This window comes from Puntigrus tetrazona, chromosome 17, assembly GCF_018831695.1.
Source record: "Puntigrus tetrazona isolate hp1 chromosome 17, ASM1883169v1, whole genome shotgun sequence".
NCBI lineage: Eukaryota > Metazoa > Chordata > Actinopteri > Cypriniformes > Cyprinidae > Puntigrus > Puntigrus tetrazona.
In genome coordinates, this window is record NC_056715.1 from 5,697,877 (window position 1) to 5,718,537 (window position 20,661).

General features: G+C 38.9%; 1 protein-coding gene across 2 annotated transcripts; it reads left to right on the forward strand.

Moving 5' to 3' along the window:
* The first annotated feature begins 599 nt into the window (after positions 1 to 599).
* setd3 (SET domain containing 3, actin histidine methyltransferase) lies at positions 600 to 20,180 on the forward strand. 2 transcript variants are annotated; one of them, XM_043263134.1, is made up of 13 exons: positions 600 to 689; positions 2,185 to 2,312; positions 3,625 to 3,717; positions 4,340 to 4,488; positions 4,859 to 4,931; positions 5,447 to 5,703; positions 11,227 to 11,285; positions 11,982 to 12,096; positions 12,932 to 13,006; positions 13,819 to 13,985; positions 14,912 to 14,997; positions 15,545 to 15,705; positions 16,933 to 20,180. In XM_043263134.1, exons 2-13 carry the CDS (start codon positions 2,210 to 2,212, stop codon positions 17,395 to 17,397), a joined length of 1,803 nt encoding a protein of 600 aa, XP_043119069.1. In that variant the 5' UTR covers positions 600 to 689; positions 2,185 to 2,209; the 3' UTR covers positions 17,398 to 20,180. The 2 variants fall into 2 exon arrangements, with proteins under 2 accessions (XP_043119069.1, XP_043119070.1); XM_043263135.1 differs by having other exon boundaries at positions 639 to 689; positions 2,201 to 2,312.
* The last annotated feature ends 481 nt before the right edge of the window (positions 20,181 to 20,661 follow it).

The following is a 20,661-nucleotide window of genomic DNA, read 5'->3' on the forward strand; positions in this document are numbered from 1 at the left end:
TATATATATATATATATATATATATATATATATATATATATATATATAATTGTATGAAGTAAAAAATATTAATTTTATTAAATATTGAATTATTAATTTATTAAAGTATGAGCTATTATTAAACACATTATAAATCGCATCAAAATATACATATAAATTATTTACAACAGTCTGTTATAACTATGCGTTACATTTTATATGTTGTGGCTTTGATTGACGGTTTCCTCTGCGAATCACGTTGCGCAGACTTTATCCTTTTATGGTCACTTTGTGAACCCAAAGTAAACTTCCAATCACAAGACACACAAGCCTTTTTTGTTTGTGCAGTCAAACCAACCTTGTAAATCTGACCGTACGGATCGACTCCTCGCACGGCCAGTAAAGTCGCTGCAAACGGCTACCGCCTTAACACGAACCAATGGAAGAGTACAGTTTAGCGACGTTAAATAAATGTACGCTTTATCCAATTGCCTCACATGTATGCGGCTGCTTGTGGAACATTACTCAATTACAATACGCTTCTGCCCAAATTTAGGGCGGGACAAACGCCCCGATGGGCCAATCTGCTTTTTAAAAATTGTATTAGGGCGTGGCTTTGCCTCTGAAGTAAAGTTAGGTTTTACCAGCAGAGCGAGCAGAAGAGGATTGAATTCCAGGTTGACAGGAGGATCCCTGCAGTCAATTGGAAGGTAGTTTTGCTGTTCAGTCTGATAAAATAATGTTTGCGAACGTGCACGAGATATTTATGATAGTTGAACGACACATAATAAGCCACATGCCTGCAAATGTACGCTGTAAAGGGTGTGTAATTCAGCAAATTGCGAAATACAAGCATGCTGGTTAGTAACACACTGAATGTGTCTCAAAATCTTGTGAGCAGTCTACCTAGGCAGCATCTATGGGCGTCGTAGGCGTGCTTAAAGCGTTTAATACGCTCCCCAAAATGTTGTAGAACGCTTAAAATATTGTATGAACGTTTCAAATGTGTCTATGATGCCCCAAAATGATGTTAATGTAGACAGCTAAACAGGTTTTGACACACTTGGGCCATAGACAGACAGACAGATAAATGAATGAATGGATGTAACGATGAATGAATGAATGTATGTATGGATTGTATGTTTCTAGAGGTATTAATTCACGCAATTGGATAATACATGATTACCGGACCACTCAGTGTTTAAAATTAGGTGATCATCTACTGGTGGATTTGAATGAATGCATTGGGCCAAGCTGAGTTATTTTAAGGCGTCAGTCTGCTTAGATCATTATCTAATATACTGATCTTGTATTTTGAATTTTGATATGGACAGTTTATGTTGTTTGTTGCATGTCATTTACTCTCTGCCAGTGTAGTTGCAGTGCTGCTGCTGGTCCTTTCGTAGTTTCAATCTTAAGTAGCTTACTTTTAAGTGTTTCAATCCAATTTGCAGTTCAGTAATACAATTGGGCCTGTCATTGTTTAGTAAACAGTTGGCTTGGGGTATTTGGTGGACATAGACGTGGCTAAAACATTGGCAGCTTGTGTTTTTGTCTCTGAGAAACAGCATTTTAAATCGAATAAAATGGTCCAAATCATGTTATTTTCTCTCTGTATATTATTCATGAGCGATTCCTATCATAACAACAACAAAACAAGGTTATGTTTTACTATAGAAATGTTCTTTTAGTGGTCTTTTTGTGTGTTGCCCAAATTTGTGCAGGTAGAGCAGCCAGACTTTTATTGAAATATAGGGACAGCTGACATAGGAGTCATTTATCGAATTTAACTGCATGAAAGTTTTATGTTAATTACACAATTTTGTTGTATCTGATGAGTTTCATGTAAGCCGCATGTTCAGTGTTTACAATTAAGTACCTGATTTAGTGCCCTCTGGCTCGCTGTAGCCGTCCATAAATTCCGTCAAGGAGACTATTAACCTTTCTTGGCATTAATTCTAAGTTCAGAGATTATTTGGATATTAAACGTTTACATGTCTGTACCATTTAGTTTTGAATGTATTGGACCTAAATATTTATAAGAAGCGTAGAGTCAGTACCTCTCAGACTGCTGTCTCATTTATTGTACGGTCTTCTAGGCTGCATGAAGGAGATATGAAGCCTGGTCATAATTTAGCTTGATTTTTACTTAAATTTAAAATAAGCGCATTAAATTAGTTGCTTTCACCTTGTCAATTATTACAGCCGTCCTCTCTCCCAGACCAGCAAGATGGGTAAAAAGAGCAGAGTGAAGACCCAGAAATCAGGGACCGGGGCCACAGCTGCGGTTTCTCCGAAAGAGATGATGAATTTAATCTCTGAATTGCTGCAGAGTGAGTATAAAGCATTCTTTATGGCTGCATTCTTGTTCTGATATACTGTTGCAATGAATTATTCTCAGGAGGTGCAACACTGCGCATCACCGGTACATGCCACAACCGCATTATATCATTGTTGTTATATTTGCTGTTATATTTATGGCAAACCATCATTTGGTTATCAGTCCAAATTTGTAACCGCTGTGTCGAACGGCTCATTTTGGGGATGATATAATAAAGGCAATTTACCAAGTCCGTGAATGCCATGATTTTTACAAAGACGCTATTAGAAGACATAAATCTGGTAGGATTTGGTTACCCCAGGAAAGGTTCACACAAAAACGAAATTGCTGAAACGCCACAGGCCGTTAAAGATTTGGATTTTTCTTCCATCTAGGAGTAGATTTGGAGAAGCTAGCATTACATCACTTTCTCACCAAAGGGTGAATGGGTGCCGTAACAATCCAAAGAGCTGATTAAAAACATTGCAATAACATTGCAAAACCGCTCCACTCCGGGTTCATTAATTAACGTCAAAGCTGAAAGCTATTTGTTTGTAAGATAAATCATAAATCCATAAAGACGTTTTCAGCGCATAACATTTGCTTTCTCAAGTGAAATCTATAGCTTTTTATTTCACAGGATGTTAATTGATGCATTTCAGTTATGCGGATTACTTGATTGTTGTTGATTTATAGTTATTCTGACGGCACCCATTTACTACACAGGATTTGTTGGCGAGCAGGTGACGTAATGCTACATTTCTCCGAGTCTGTTCTGAATCCGATGTAGAAATAAGCTCTAGGGTTGTAACAACTTGCTTACTGCGCATCGTACGATTCATGGTAATTTTCCAAATCGTAGTGATCGTCCCTATCCCCTTGTGAGTGGACACCTGAGTGAGCACAGCATGTGCGTGTCATTTAGTCGTGTGAAATGCACTTGTTTCCTCTGTATCTTCAGCCGGGGTGTTTCTGTGACCACGAACGATGTGCATCAGCAGATGCCGCTGTTTTAATGTCATCAATCTCTTTTTATTGTTGTTAGTATAACAAATACATTTTATGTTTTAAAATATGCTAGTATGTAAAAACTAATTTACATGTAATTTTATGCAATCCATCCGTCCTGTAACCAATCTGCTGACGCACAACGTGCTGCATCATTGTCATGGGAACAATAAACTCATCTTCACCAGTTTGAGTAATTTTTAGTTTATTTTTACTGAACTATTTCTTTAATATGGAGCACTAATCTGTTTCCCTTACTGTCACTATGCTTAAATATAAACTTATGGGAATGTTTTTCTTTTCATTCCCTCATTCAGAGTGTAGCAGCGCTGCTCCGTCTCCTGGGAAAGAGTGGGAAGAATATGTTCAGATTCGAGCTCTGGTGGAGAAGATCCGTAAGAAACAGAAAGGTACACAGTTGCTTCATATTAATATGGTTTAGCAGTTACGCTTTCCCAATGCATGATTTGCCTTTTTATTAGCCATTGGACATTTTTAAGGAGTAAACTGTTGGTGTGGAACTTAAAGGAATAGTTTATCCACATGTGAAATTAATTCTGTCATTTACTTGCACTTATTTATTTAACTTTTTTTTTTTTTTTTGGGAGAATGAGAAATTTTACAGAATCTCTAAAGATCTTTTTCCACCCACTGATAGAATGACTTCTATAACTGTCTCTGCCACAGTAAAGCATATGAGCATACTCAGAAAAATCTTCGGTTACAGCGCTGTGATGACTTGAGCAAGATCCTATCACATTACTTAATAAAATACTCAGTGGGAGTCTCAGAGATGTGCATTAGAATACACAAATATCCATTAGAATAAATGTTAGACGGCACATTATGCGGCAGGATACACAAGAGTAATAGGCAGCACTGTTTAGGTCCACTTGTGTGGTTTTACAGTAACATAATACAGTAGAATGCCGTAGAACAATGGAAATCATTACAGAGAAACTTCTCATGCTGATGTTCAATATACATACAATATTTAAATCGGCTTATGTTGGGATTGTATTATTTCCTCAGGGATGTCAGTATCATTCGAGGGAACCAGGGAGGACTTTTTCTCCGAGCTGATGGCCTGGGCTGCAGAATGCGGAGCTTCTTGTGACGGTTTTGAGATTTCCAACTTTGCAGATGAAGGATATGGTCTGAAGGCCGCCAGAGATATCAAGGTTGGTTTCTCCCTCAGCTAGCCTAGGGACTATTTTATGTATAATGGATAAGTGGATGGATTAGACTTTTTAGATTATTTATCACTACACATCATACTTTTACTCTAGACTAGAGTGAGTACATGTTCAGATGCTTTTGAATGGCTGCTACAACTAGCCTTATTGACGATTTCAGTTACTGTGATAATTGCTAATTATAAAATGCATTTTTAAGTGACAAAAAAAATAAGTAAAAAAAATAGAATTTGAACATCATTTAAGGACTAATACTGTAATGATGCATTACATTAGGAGAACAACTGGTGCTTTTGCATGTGTGTTTTTGACAATGACAATTTAAATAGTTCTGTGGGCTTTCTGTCCATTTCAGGCAGAGGAGCTGTTCCTGTGGATCCCAAGAAAGATGCTGATGACTGTAGAATCTGCCAAGAACTCTGCCCTTGGTGAGTTTGCATAGTTGTAGCAATGTCAATCTTTGACCTCAAACGCTGACAATGGCAGGGAGAATGGCAGATTTCTCCCCACAGAGAAAATGGAGATCACATTTATATAAATGTTAATTTATTGTTCCAGGAACTTTAAATACAACTTTTAGCTCTGTTCACAGTATATGTTACATGCTGTTGATTTACCACAAAAATGTATTAGACTTTAAATGTTTTCTTTTGTGCTTCATTTCAATTACTGAAAATGATTTTAGTTAACATTAACAACACTGGCTAGAACAGAGATATGGTTTTCTTAACTGTCTGAACAATGGTACATTTTGAAAATGGTACCAACCGTGCTGCGGTTTACATGACCTGATATGAACTTTGGCGCTTTCAAACATTCCAAGCTTTCAGCTCAGTCACACAAGCCAAATTAAAACCTAGCATGACAGCATAAGTAATAAGAACCACACTTGTGTATAGAAAACATTTGCAGACAGCATCCTAAATTGATGTTTTACTCACAGGGCCGCTGTACGGTCAGGACCGGATCCTTCAGGCCATGGGCAATGTGACTCTGGCTCTACACTTGCTGTGTGAACGGGCCAATCCCAGCTCACCTTGGCTGCCCTACATCAAAACACTGCCTGCCGATTATGACACACCCCTGTACTTTGAAGAGGAGGAAGTGCGCCACCTGCTGGCCACACAAGCCATACAGGACGTACTCAGTCAATACAAAAACACAGCAAGGCAGTATGCCTACTTCTACAAAGTCATCCATGTAAGTCAAAGATTCTGTCTTAATTGTCTGTGTATATATATTAACTGATATTTTGCCTCCAACTGATACATTCAGCTAGGATTTTAATTTAGATGGTGGCAAATGAAAACATGACAGAATATTAACTGAATTAATTTTACTGCCAAAAGCGTTGTTACATGTATAAATGCATTTCTAAAAACGTGACATTTTATTTATTTATTTTTTGTTCATGGAAAATGCTATGTATCTTTCATAGCTATAATCAGTTACTGTAGGCCTTCTGCATACTATTTTACACACATTTACCTTTGCCTGAATAACCTCGGATGTTAATAAAGGCCCAACGTAAGCATCTAGTCTCACTTTTCAACTATAGATATCTCTAAATACACCACAAAAAAGTGCACAAAACTTTCTTCAGTTGACTCGTATGTATGGCAGTTTTGATGAGTGCGGTGACTGATAGCCCTATCTGTGTCTCATACATGGACTGCCAGCCGTTTGAGTGCAGGGCTCTTTAAGCAATCAGCGCCACAAGTTATTCAGACTCTCTAGCCACATGAATAGCTGTCCTTTACACTGCTGTCTGCTGAGGTGAGGAAATCCAGTTTTAAAAGGATCCCTGCCGTTGAAGGCACATTGGAGATGGGTAAAAGGAGCTTTATAATGCCCTCTTGCACCCAATTTCAGGGCCCCTGATAAGCTGCCATTGACATGGCTCAGAGACGGTGCTGCACTGGCAATCTTTGGCCAGCAGGGGGAGATGTTTATCTCTTAATGTAGTGTTCAGAACAAAAAATAAAATGAACGCGAATTAGCAAATTTATATAACGACATGCATGTCCAAAAGTTTTATATTTTGGTGTTCGAAAAAACTATAATATGCCAAATGGTTTGGTGTTTTCTGCTTTATTTTAATAAGGAAATTTCTAGTCTAGAAATTTACTTCTATATCAGAATATCTTTTTGTCACTTCAAAAGAGAATACAGCTGCTTGTTTCCACAATTCAAACTAAACGGCTATCAAAAATGTTCTTTAAATAAATCCAGTGAATTATCTGTGCTTAGTAGTCAGTGGTAGCCTAACCTCTTAATGTTATTTTCACGCTGGTTGCAAAAAGTGCATTGTATTAACATTAAAATGTCATTTCAGTGTTTTGATAAATCTCGAATAATAGATTTATGATTATTAAATGACACATTTAGACAGTTAATTTCAGTGGGACCGTAATCTGTCCAATAAATTTGATCCCGTCTCTTGGACCTCCTCTTGGCTATTAAGGAAGTAATAATATGCTCTTCCAGTTCTCCTCAGTTTTCATTCAAAATCTCTCGCCGGTACATTTTGTTTCTTTCATTAGACGACTGTCAATTAGGGAAAAGAAACTAATATTTCACATTACTGTCAAGATAAGGCATCAAATATTCATGCAAATAGTTAATGTATTTGTCATTTTGTCTGCAAATATGCTGACGTTTTCTTTATTAAATGTTTTCTAGTTTATAAAAGGGGGTTGGAGTGTAATTAGGAGCAGTATTATTGTTTCTCGTACTCTGTTAATAACTTTAATCAAGTGTATTTATACCGTTTTCTATACAGCGACTGAGACGAATAACAGGAAACACAATAAACTGGAATATATGCATCTGCTACTTTAAGCCGTAGGCATCAGTCTTCAAAACGTTAATCAATTTGCATATGCAGTGAACATTTCATTGTCCATTAGGTGGCAGAAGTGAGTTAAGCTTCCCTGGTCTAAATGAAACGTTACTTCCTCTGAAACGAACTCGGTTAAAGTTTGCATTGCTAGAATAAAGCTGGAGGACCTCATGACCTATTGGTGTAATGAATTACACACCAATCGCACTTTTTAATGAACAGATTCATTCTACGTGCATTTGAGTTGGAGTTCGGAGTGTAACTTTTTACAGCTCTGTATTTTTTTTTTATATATATATATATATTATTTTTTTTTCGCTAGTGATGTTCAGTAGGGGGGAGGGTTGTCTTGCTGGCCCTTTGGTGAGTGTCCTGTCCGCTCCTCTCCTCTCGGCTCTTCAGGTTGGGAGCCAGTGTCACTGTAATGACTACTGTCAATGTCAGCCTCTCTTCTGAGGCGGCCGCAGATGACCGGGCTGGAAAATTAGCTTGTCGCATTGGCTTTGAATTGAATTGACCTGATTGTACCTTCCACACATGACTGACAACCCCAGCCTCCCCCCTTCTTCTACTTCCTCCCACCGCCTGCTTTATCTGGTCCCTGCCTCCCCCCGCCCACCTCCCTCCTCCCGGCTTCTCCTCAGGAAGAACTGAGAAAGCAAGGCCCTTCACCTGCTGGAATTGAGGAGCTTTTTATATATATTTGCCTGCGTGAAGAGGGATAGGCTGTTGTCAACGCCGTGTGCCCTCCGAGGAGTATCCGAGCGCCTCCCGTGTCCGCGGGGGACCAATGATAGCCGCACGTTCCTCACTGGGGCTGGATGCGTGCGTGTGTGTGGGGGAGGTGAACCTCATAAGGTGACCCCGGTATGCAGCGAATGCAAAGTAACCTTGGTGTGCTGCATCTGCCGCTGTTGATGAGAAATGAACAGGGTCCCAGTGGTATGCTCTCATCCCACCCCCTCTCTCTGCACCTGGGAAGATATCTGTCTGACCTTCCTGATGCAGCTCAGAAAATGAGGGAGAGTTTGCGACGTTGAACGACGACGTTTGTTTCATCATTTTCATGCGCAAAGTCGAATGCTGTAACGGAAGTAAGGAGTAAAATCAAATCCCGTTTGAACCTCAGCATGCGAACGGATGACGAGCTCTCTAATGCTGGCCAGTGCGGCGGATGGGGTGCTCGGGGATCTCGGCTCCAGAAAGACCTCCTGGAGGCCACCGGCCAATTAGCCGCGTTTCCCGCCGTCCTCGTTAAGGAGAGCAGGCGCTCGTGGTGGGAGCTTTTGTTTTCTAATTGATTTACAGGGCCGTTCCCCCCTCGTCTCTCTCGGAGCCGCGGTGCCATTGTGGCACATGATGAATTACCTCTCTCTGGTGATGCTAATGCATCACAAGCTGAACCTGCAGCGGTGCAGCTGCCCTTTATCTCCAAAAACTACACCTCATCAAACGTGCCGTCTAAAACTACCTCTGTTTCGTCTCAAACTACCTCTGTACGAGCGCGCATCCTACATTTTTCCAGCCTACAGGCCCTATCCTGACCCGCAGTGCTCTGAGGGATCCGGGCAGACCTCTTCATGGCCTTTCTGCAGCCAGGTTTGCCCTTCCCCCTGAGGTTTATCACTCTGTTCAACTAATTATTGCCTTAATTGAATCTATTAAGGTACTCGGGCACTCGAGTATTCAACTCTCGGAGGGCTGAAAATATCATTAACGGCACTTTAACCCTTTTCAGGTGGCCTATAATTGTTACCAATGCTCAAAGATGTTTTTTTTTCCCCGTCTTTGTGTAGCTGGCCTCAGCACATCTTCCTATAGGAAGTCTGGAGAACCGCTTGAGACTCTCTGGAGATTTGCCCTATTACTTCCGTCAAAACCTGTAATATGCTCTTTTTTTTTTTTTTTTTTTTTTTTCCTTTTCTCCCATCCCTACATGAACCACTTCCCTTCATCTGCAGTGTGAGGCTCAAACCCAAGTCACTGAATTCTTACTCGATGGCTTTACCCAGTGCTTATCTTTTAATGGTTGTCCATCACCCTACGTGAGCGCTGCTACCAAGTCAGCCTGTTGCCAGAATTGGGGTTAAAATGAAAGAAAGTGGACAGGCTTTGCTCTGTTATTATATGGCGCTTTATGAATTCACAGCTGACCTGTAGACCTTCATCCACCTAAGCGTGCTAGACCTTTGCCTGGTCGCTCAGAGCGGCTGCAGCTGAAGAACAAGTTCTTGCGCTCTGCTGTAGGGCTACAACATTGTCAAAACTGGACTGTAGTCTTCCGACACACTGAGTCGCAGGCAAAGATTTGATGTGGCCACATGGTGTCACCATATTAGCTAAGCGTGTGTGGGTTCCATAGCAGAGAGAGGGAATACAGGGCTCAATTAGTGTCAGGGAAGTTGATTAATGGGGAGAGACGTGAAAGGTAAAAGTTAGCCACTACTTCTGAGCACTTGCATTTCATGCTTCTATTCCTCAGTTTGCGAGCTTAATGGTGCAACTTGGTTGACAGAAGGAGTTTGCACCCTTTTTCCAGTGAGCACACATACGCCATCTGTGAAACCTTTGCATTGGGTTTAAAAGGATCTTTCAAAAAAGAAAAAAAAAAAAAAATAATAATAATTGTATTTACCTGTTACCAGGAATTCAATTTTATTTTTTTGTCAACAGGACCTCTTTGACCTAAAATATTAACTCAAAGTAATCCCGAAGTTTTTTTCAATATAAATATTTTATTAGTTTACCTTCATGTCATGTGGTTAACAGAGAACCGTGAACATGATTTTGTTAAATTATGAAATCATATTTAAATCATAAATTTATCATTCATTTAATTATCAGCTTTTCTTTAAGCCAAGTTCATTTGTTTGTCATTTGAGAATTATATTTTCAAACGTTTGCTGGATGTCGAATTAACCTTCAGCGTTTCAGTTTAGCAACGTTGCACAGAACCTTTAAAAACAACATCCTGCTTCCTCGTATCGAAGAGATGTTTTTATTAAGGAGGTTATTTTGTATTCCGATCTGTAAGTGATTTGTCATTGAAGTCTGCCAAGTTCACTTTTTTCTTGTTGTTTTGGTTCCAATGTCTGTTGGGCAATTTTATCACTCGTTCTGTGTGATGGACTGATCACCTGAGTCGTGATTATGATATTCGAGCACAAGCTTTTTGATGTATTGTGTTATATACATATCAGCGCCATTACGGTTTGCGCAGTACCTCATTGTGGAGTACAGTGCTTCATTTCACAGGACAAGCGCCACACACACAGCCGTGAGAGCACCTGTGGGGGAAAAGAAGAATATCCTTCACTCTCAGCTTCGTACCTACGTCTATTTTTATGGCTCATTTTGCATGTTCAGGAGGGTGCTATGGGCCGGCTGAATTAGACCCTGGCATTCTTTTGCTCCCTGCTTTTTTTTTTTTTCCTTTCTACGGGATTGTAGCTTTTTTTTCCTCTCCATGACACCCGCTGCAAATGAGCCCTTGGAGGGAGCGAGTCTGTGGCTTTAAATGTAGATTTCTGTGGCACCAGTGGCTCTCTGTCACACAAATTGATGAAGCAGATTTATGACGGCTGCTGGGCACAACAAATTAAGTTGACAGTGATGTATGGGGGGCTAATGCCACCATGATCCTTGCATAGCACCACTGGACGCTCTCTGCCTGGCTACACTCTTGTTAGGATCTGTTAGGCAGCCACATAATGAAATTCCACTGACTGATTTGTGTTTTTTCTTTTTTTTTTTCCCTCTTGCTCTCTTTCTTTTCTCCTTTCCCCCTCTACTTCCATATCTCCTTCTCTCTTGTCCTTTACGCTGTCTTTTCTCCTTTTTCCTTCCCTCCACTTTCTGTGTTCTTCATCTTCAATTCCCAGACTCATCCGAACGCCAGCAAACTGCCCTTGAAGGATGCTTTTACCTTTGACGACTACAGGTTGGTTGAAATGTCCTACCATGTTTAAAAAAAAAAAGTGGAACTTCTCTTCCCTGCTGAGGTTCAAAAAAAGAAAAGAGCAGGAAGACGAGCCGTAGGTTGGTTGTAGGGCTACGCGATGGCCTTTAAAAATGAGGCGTTTGTTCTCATTGTTCTTTCATTAGCACCAAATTATCTGTGAAGGAATAATTTATCATTGGTCCCCTTTCATCTTCAGATTGTTGAATATGATGCAAGTCTGTGCTCCCGTTGGGTAATGTGTGAAGAGAATGGAATAGCGTCTTGTCACAGCTAATGTTGTCTTCGGTGGACTTCATGAAGTTTCTTTTAATAAATTATGTCCAGATTATTTAGACTAGATGATAAGGCCGTTTTTTTTACCTTAGCACAAATTCAGATAAGGTTATTTTATTAATAAATATACAGACTATTAAAGGAGCTAAACTCTGTACTTATTTTGCGTTGGAATTTTATTTTGGGTATACATTCAACTCAAAAAGATTTCAAAATAGCAAGAGAAATAATTCTTTCCATTTATATTTCCCTTAAACACGTTTAGCAATTTTACTAGATCACATGGAGAGACAACGCTTTAAAATGGTCCAGAAATGATCGATTACTTAAAACAATTTTGTATCCATTAAAATATTGAACCAGATTTGAATCTGTACTGATGCAATGCATTTTGTATATCAGGTGGGCAGTCTCCTCTGTGATGACCCGTCAGAACCAGATTCCTACAGCAGATGGAAGTCGGGTCACACTGGCCCTCATCCCTCTCTGGGACATGTGCAACCACACCAATGGCCTGGTGAGCTAGCAGCAGTGCTTCAAATAAACACAGCTCCCATGAGTAGCAGAAAGCTTTTGCAACCAATTCAGTTTAACCATTTTTCTATAAATTCCTGCAAGGATGTGTACAGTGCTTTCACTTGTATTGCAGTCTTAAAGTACAGGAAAAAAACATTTACTTTTAAGGAATGCAAGAGCATCTAATGTGATTTTTCTGTAGATTATGCCCTCATCCCAAGGGATCTTTTATATTTATTTAGATAATTTGTCTTTGATTGCTCTTTGTAGCTCTTGCCACAGAGCAATATATCGCTTCTGTTCATATGATTCTGTAATGCACTTATATCCTAAAATGAAGTTTTGTTTCAAATTATCATGTGCATTGAAAATCACGGTCATTAAAATGTGTAATGAAATGGTTTTCCGGTAATCCCCTGGTTAAGGTTTAATAAAAACACATTGTATGTGTTGCAGCGGTGTTTTTCGGACAATTTACTCAAAGTTTATTTGATTTACTTGATTTCTGAAGATTTTAAGAGGTTTAATAGTGAAGGATTGTATTTGTTAGGGTGTGTTATTTTAATAGGTTGCCTGTATAACTTTTAATAAGTGGCATTTATGTTAGATTTGCCCTGTTGTTTTGTTTTAATTGATCTGTTTTTTTCACCCACAGAAATATTTCAGAAAATAGCTTTGCAGTTGTGGTTCCTAAATAAATAAGATCTTATGTGTTATATACAGCTGGCCAGTTATGATAGATGTTTGCATGAGATCTAATAAAATACGGACAGTGCTAAGGTGTCCAAAATGCATATTAAACTAATCCAATATTAACAAGACCCGTTCTGTTCTAGATTACCACTGGCTACAATCTAGAGGATGACCGATGTGAATGTGTGGCTCTCAAAGACTACAAAGAGGGTGAACAGGTGAGCCATACAACACTATCACAGCAGCTCAACCATCTTAAGATCACAATTAGGGTGAGCGTTAGTCTCCGTTATCTCCGACAATATTTTGCGCGGTGCTCTCTGTCCAACGCACTTGCACATTTTCAATTTCTATCCGTGCACTTTCACCTCAGTGCTATTGCTGTGTGCTCGTGCTTCCGTGATTCATTTATCAGCCAGCGGCCATTATGGAGGCCCGGGGGTAATATCAGAGCAGAGGCATTCAGATCCAGCCATGGGGAGAGCGGATACGCGGGGCACACAGTGACAGGCCAGGTATATACCCCCAACCCCCTTCCAGAATGTGAATTATTTGATAAGATTCGCAGAGACAGCCAGTGGAAGAAGAAAGCGAGTACGGGGGCCAGTGTGTGGGACTCGGACAAGCGTTGGGGGGAGTAGGAGGGGCCTTTTCGGGAGTGTCGCCCCGTTTGATCCCTGATTCCTGCTGCTGATTTCGCACTGGGACGGAACTCAATGTGGAGAGGCTGAATTGAACTGTGCTTTTCTCGCCTCCTCTCTTTCTCTCCAGCACTGTGTTTTATCTCTCTCTTTCACACTCTCTCTCGCAGCGCTATCTGTAAATGTTGCGGATGTACTGTTGAGCGGAAGACGTGAGCGGTGTTTGAAAGGACAGTAGTATGGGAAGGAAGTTTTCACGGCTAAATTGCCACTCACATCCGTTCCAATAGACCTGTGCATCTATGGGGCCATGAAATGAAAGGCAGGGCTAGTAATGTGTCGTAATTTGTCGTAGATATGCCAAAGGTTTTCCCGTTTCTCCTCCTCAGATCTACATATTCTATGGTACAAGATCCAATGCAGAGTTTGTGATCCACAATGGTTTCTTCTTTGAGGACAACGCACACGACCGCGTGAAGATTAAGCTGGGTGTGAGCAAGAGTGAACGTTTGTATGCCATGAAGGCTGAGGTTCTGGCTCGTGCTGGGATTCCTGCGTGAGTATTCTCCACGGGAATGACAAACTACATGATACACATTTTTTTTTTTTTTTTTTTTTTTTATTATTTCTGTAGTGTTGTATTTTTAGTTTTACTTCCATATCATTAGACCTCATCTTATGCGCTTTTTATAATTTTTTTTATAATGTTTTTTATTTTTTTACAATGCCCTCAAGAAGTCTGTGCTTTAGATGATTATAACCAAGTGAACAGTAAGTTTACACTTAAAAAAATTGGCTAATAATTTTATTTGAGAACTGCTATATAATTTTAAAAAAGGAAATTATTTATTATTACTATTATTGTCATCATTACTCATTACTCACTAATGTTATATATATATATATATTCTCATTAAAATATGTAATTTTTTTTTTTTTTTTAATTTGGCCTATTTTTCCAGAAGATGGCAGCAATTTTGTAGGTATGGTAGAAGTGTGTTTTCTGCAGGGATCCTCATCCAGGTGTAACAGCATTACAGTGCTGTAAAACCTCTTCTATTGTGGCATAATACTATCAGTGCATTTTCTGTCACGCAGATCAATATCCTTTAAGTCTCTAAAACAAAATCCACACAGGCCAATATGAAATTACCTTTTGATTCAGGTCAGTGTCGAGATGCTCCTTTTCATCCCACTGTAAGTCAGACAGGAAGGGGCCATAGATATGCTCCAGTAATTAAACGGTAAATTATAAATGATTGAGCATGTTTTTAAAAATGCATCAAGTTCAGTGGCCTCTCATCGCTTCAGATCAATCAGTTGTCATGCGACGGGGAGCAGCGCTGTGGTCTCGTGCAGGCAGGAGGCTTCCATTAGCACCTGCCCGTTCCACTGGAGTTAATTGGGGTTTAATTTGAGAGAGGTGGGGGGGGGAAGTCGGTTGAAGTAACACCCTGCTTTGAACCCTCTTCTGCTCGTCAGGTCCAGTATCTTTGCCCTGCACTGCAGCGAGCCGCCCATATCGGCTCAGCTCCTGGCCTTCCTGCGTGTCTTCTGCATGACTGAAGGTAAGACTCTTTGTTTGTCCCAATGCCATCACGCCTGGCACTAAGGTACACCTGTGGGCCATAAAACAGGAAATGAGATGCCGTATTTCATATCACATTCTTACATTAAACCAGTCAGGACAACAAAGCCTAAACAAGCGTCCCTCAGGTGTTTAATTGATCAGGACAGTGTGGCAGATGTGTGGAAGGACTGATCCAGAGTCAGTGAAATATTTATAAGCATCTATGTAGGAGAAGTTTTTGTCATAAATCCCATAAAGCAAGGCCATGTCCTCTGGCAAGACCTCTTAAGTCTGAGCTGATACATTATTCAGAATTTTTATGTTAATTTTTAAACGAAGCGAAGCCCCTGTGCTGGGGGCTTCTATTTTACTAGTGTGACAGGATTCAGCGGTGTGCACGAGCAAAGCACTCGTTCGGCGAGCCCTTTCATCTCGTTAGCAGCCGTGTAATCATACCTTACATAATCGCTACAGATCAGACCTGCCGGCTCACTAGCACGGCAGATTACTCCCTTAACCAGAGAGGTGTGCGTTTCTGATTGCAGAGGAACTCAGGGACTACCTGGTGGGCGATCACGCCATCAACAAGATCTTCACCCTGGGCAACACTGAATTCCCTGTCAGCTGGGAGAACGAAATCAAGCTGTGGACGTTCCTGGAAACACGGGCTGCGCTGCTTTTAAAAACCTACAAGACGACCTCAGAGGTGCTGGAAGAATGGCAAACAATTACACAGAGATTATAAAACTTCTTTAAATTGTTTAAAAAGTAGTGTTGTCAAATGATTAATTGGATCCAAAATAAAAGTTTTTGTTTACACAATAAATGTATGCTATGCTGTATTAAAAAAATTCAATTAAAATAAATACATTTATATATATATATATATATATATATATATATATATATATATATATATATATATATATATATATATATATATATATATATATATATATTTTTTATATATTTTAAAAATATACATTTTAATATAATTTTAGAATAATATTAAATATTAACATAAAGGAAAATATTTTGTATTTTATAATTATTTTATTAATATTTATAAATATTTTAATCAGTAAATATACATGTTTATTTTGTATGCTAACCCTCTTAAAAGGTTTAATTGCATAGGTAGCAAAGAAACATTTATTTTTACATTTTAAAAATGGCTGTGCTGCTTAATATATTTAAATTTAAGATTAGTTAAAAAAATAGATAAAAAAAAAGATATTTATTTACTTATCAAATTAAATTTTAAAATTTACTTTTGATCAATTTCATGAGTCCTTACTGATTAACATATCTAATAAATGATTTATCTTATACATATATACAAATGCAAAATATATACAGATTTCCTTGGCTATCTAAAAATTGTATTCCTAGTTTTTAGATTGTTAAACATTTTATATATTTACCATAAACAACAGCAAACCCTAACAAAAGAGTCCTGCTTTTTTTTAGGTGAGTACTAAATATGCTATATAGTTCTGTACATACAGTCAAACTATATAAACTTTTTTTTTTTTTTTTTTTAACTAGTGAGTGCAGGACACTATAGTTATATTATGTAATTGAGGGAAACTGACATACCCCCAATTTTTTACATTGGACTACCAGTAAGATTTATTAAAATTATTTGGACACTACAGCGAATAAACTATGATAATGTGAGAAATGTGAAAGGTTTCTTGATTTTACATACACACAATACGGGTATGAATAAAACAAGTGCTGTTTTAAATGAAAACGCTGAGCCAAAATGTGTAGTGTCTTTTCTTTCAATTTGGAATGAAACTTAAAACACTGACCGCAGAATGTGTGTCATAACTGATTTTCTAAGTCATTTTGTTTCAGATTTTTTAGCAATAATGATCATGTCAACCAGTCATCATTAGTTTAAGATATCTGTTGTTGTCTTGTTCAGGAGGACCGCTCCATGTTGGAGAAGCCCGATCTGTCACTGCACTCACGCATCGCTATAAAGCTACGGCTGGCAGAGAAAGAGATTCTGGAGCGTGCCGTGTCCTGCGGTCGGGCCAAGCGCCTGCACTTCCAGAAGCAGCTGGACGAAGGGGCCCCGCTGCCACTGTACGAAGAAAGCGACATCGCCCTTCTGGAGAACGCAGATGCTAAACTCCCCATAATCCTGCGCAAACTGGAAGAAGAAGACGAGCGTGTTCAGGAGGAGATGAACCTGGCTCAAATCAAGCCAGACGCTGCCTGCCTGGACTCCTCCAAGACGCCCGTTCTTAACGGCCAGTGTAAAGATCTCAATGGTTCTCAAGAGGATCCTCCAGGAAGTGATGCGGTGGTGAAAGAGTGTGAGGTTGAGAAGCACGACCCGAGTACCAAACGAACTGAAGGTGAACCAAAAGATGGTGGCAAATAGTCATAACCAGCGCACGGTGGCAATCTTAGTTCCTGCTATTTATTTATTTTCCTTTAAGAGACTCACAAATAGGAGCAAAAGCTTTCTAAACTAAAGCAGTGGATTTCAGTTTAAACTTTTTTTTTTTTTTTTTTTTTTTTTTTTTTTTTATTAAATGCAGCTTAAGCTAGCTCAAGCTATAAGAAGCCCGTTGTTTGTTTTTATTTAGTTTTGTTGGAGTTTTTATCAGTGCCACATTTGGTTTCTTTTGTAGTAGCTTCGCTTGTCCTGCCAGTAAAAGGTGGTCACAAGGTGAGGAAATAACCAATCATGGACTCCCATCTTGATGAAGGCTTTCTTGGACTTCACGAAATGAAAGAAAAAAAAATATATATATCAGACTTTAACATGGTAACGTTGCCAAGGATGTTTCTGTTAAGTCCTCTAAAATGCTGACTGGAAATTTTACTACTTTTACCAGTCGTTGCTGTAGATCATGCCAGAATTGTGCTTGACGTTTAGTGCTGCTTGACAATCATTACTCTTATGTTCTGACATCGATCTGTAAAGAGAACATCACTGCCTCGCTGCACGCTAGTTACTTTACTCGCATAAAAAGTATGTTTACTGAAAGACGTCAGTCCCAAAAAAAAGGATATATTTTCATGCACTTCAGAGTAAAGTCAGCGCGTTCTCAAAGTGAGCATTAGTTTTGGATTTGACAAAGAGAATAAGAGGATGTTGGTGACCATGTGGTTACTCTTTGCTGTGAATGTAGTTCAAGGTTTGTGTGTTAAAGCCATTCACTCTTCATTATGTTTTATATATATATATTGTTTTAATCCTTCTGTGCTTATGAAACCCTTTGCAGTTAACGGACATCGAGTCTATGATCTCGAAAGACTAACGTCTCTCATACAGTATGTGATCTTTGGGAAATCTATTTTTGTTTTTCTTATTTTTACGTAAGTATTCACTGCAACACCAAAATGATCTCTTGCATTTGTCATGCAACTGTTGTGGTTATCTTTAAGCCTTAACGAACATCATTTAGTTGGATTCCAGATACAGAATCGTTGATGCAGGATGAAGATGGGCATCACCCACAAGACAAAACTCTGTTCCCGTCAGCTTTTCAATAACAAAACATTGGGGGCTATTAATTAAAGAAATATTTCACCCAAAAAATTGAAATGAACTATTATTCTCTCTCCCTAATGTTGTTTCAGATCTGCGTATTGTAGTTTATTTACTGAGCCCTGAATTACAAGTCTTTTAAAAGCGGTATGATTCATTTTGGTCAGTTATGTATGCAAAGCCATGCAATTATTAACTGATAATCTTGCATCTCTTCCTATCATATGGCTTTGGAAGTCTTTGTGTATAGATTTATTTTAAGCTTTTTGGCACCGCTTTTGTTTGATACGATCCGTCAAAGAGATGCATAGTGAGTATTATATAGTAAAAAAAAATTAAATAACAATATATAGGGTATAATATGAGGGTAAATGTTGACAATTTTGGGGTGAAATAATTATTAAATCCTAAAACCATGTTCCTCTGTAGTCACATGATCCATCAGTAGTGATGAGAAATTTATCAAAACGTATGCCCAATGTTTTGTTATCCTTTTGAGATTGTCTACATGTACAGAAATGGAAATGACATTTCAGTTCAAGTATTCAGCACAACTAAACAGCACTGTTCAATATATTGTTCAGAATGGTTTATGTTGAAAGATGGTGAGTGTATGGAAGCCTGTCACTTGTTCTTGCTGCTTCTGTATATAGATTTATAGCTTTGGAAAGCTAACAGCTTTAATACACTTATTCTCAAATCTTTAATGTGATCTAGCCATAAAGAAAATACACAGTGGATTGCGCTGGCTCCCAGTTAGTCAGTACAACTGTATAGGTAAGAGCCATTAGAGTCTGTCTACAATGACAAGTCCAAGATTAAAGTTCTGTGCATTTTTCACCTGAATCAAATAAGGTGGAGTGCTTTTCTTCAAATCTTTTGACCTGTCTATCTGTCTTTTAAGAGGACCTTATAAAAAAAAAAAAAAGTCCCATTAGGAGACGTAAGGGCACTCGTCCATTGTCCTTTCATTCTTCCTTTCATTTGCAGGGGGGGAAAAAGGTTTTATTTAATGTATTTTTTCATTCTTTGCCCCCCAAGCCCCATTACAAATTTATAAAAGAAACATTATCTTGAATCATTTAATTCGGGGCAATTAAATTTTGAAATTCCACATTCATTATTCATGGGCTTCAAGATAAAACCCCTTTAATCCTTGAATAGATTATTATAATGGGCGATGGTGTGGGCAGTGGTAAACTCGGGCAGCCCTGCACATGTCCGGTATTGTTAGTATTCTTCATGTCAGGGCTGAGAGCAGGAGTGCATGGAGCTCCCTTTGGCCTGGGACCGTGCCACCAAAGTAATTCTGCCTATGAATAATACACAGCGCTTCTATTAATATAGAATGTCGTCAGACCCCGAGTGGAGAACCCATTGTCATGCAAGTATTTACCAATACATGTGCCGTGTTTGATAGAGGGGGCTTTCTTGGAAGGTTGTGGGGTCACATTTCCATGCACATTAAGCAGTCGGGTCCCAACCACTTCAGTTGTAGAAATAAATGTTCCATAAAGGGGTTTTCAGCTTGCTGCCATATAAGTTATATGGGTCTTTAGAAAACCATCTACAATTGGATTCAGAATCTGAGACTGCTAGTGGAAGTTGCTTTTGCATTTTAACAAAATTTGCATTGTTGAATTACGTTGAATAAACGTACAAATGCATTTGGTTTGTCTCTTTCTTTCTTTTTTTTTTTTTTTTTTTTTTGTGGCCCAAGGACAGCAACACTCGAGATGCATTAGCTTCACAAGTTTGTGTAAAACCAGATGATAACGTTCTCCATTATTTAAAATGATCCAAGGAGCATCTTGTGCTTCAATGGAAGCAAGAACTGACCCTATTAGCACACATACATCTCGGAGACGGCTATGCAAAGACTTATTTTTTTGTTTTCTCATCTGCAATGTGTCTACAAGATGTTTCCTTAAAGATGTCAAATAGACGTCTGTTAGATGTCTTTAAGATGTTTATGATTTAGAATGAACGTAAAACTGACGTCTGAAAGACACCTGTTAGATGTTTGTAAACAGCAGATGCTTTCCAGATCAAGAGATCTTTTGCAGACATCTTGCAGACGTAAGGGTGCTGTCTGGGGATTGTCTATACAAAGAGTCATTATCAATGATAAGGCAATAGTGACATTGT

Bases quoted from the DNA above. Each gene is read 5' to 3' on its own strand.
- setd3 (XM_043263134.1), top strand. From the start codon at position 2,210: ATGGGTAAAAAGAGCAGAGTGAAGACCCAGAAATCAGGGACCGGGGCC. The intron at 4,489-4,858 runs GTTGGTTTCTCC...TGTCCATTTCAG, and splicing joins AGGCCGCCAGAGATATCAAG to GCAGAGGAGCTGTTCCTGTG. The intron at 4,932-5,446 runs GTGAGTTTGCAT...TTTTACTCACAG, and splicing joins TGCCAAGAACTCTGCCCTTG to GGCCGCTGTACGGTCAGGAC.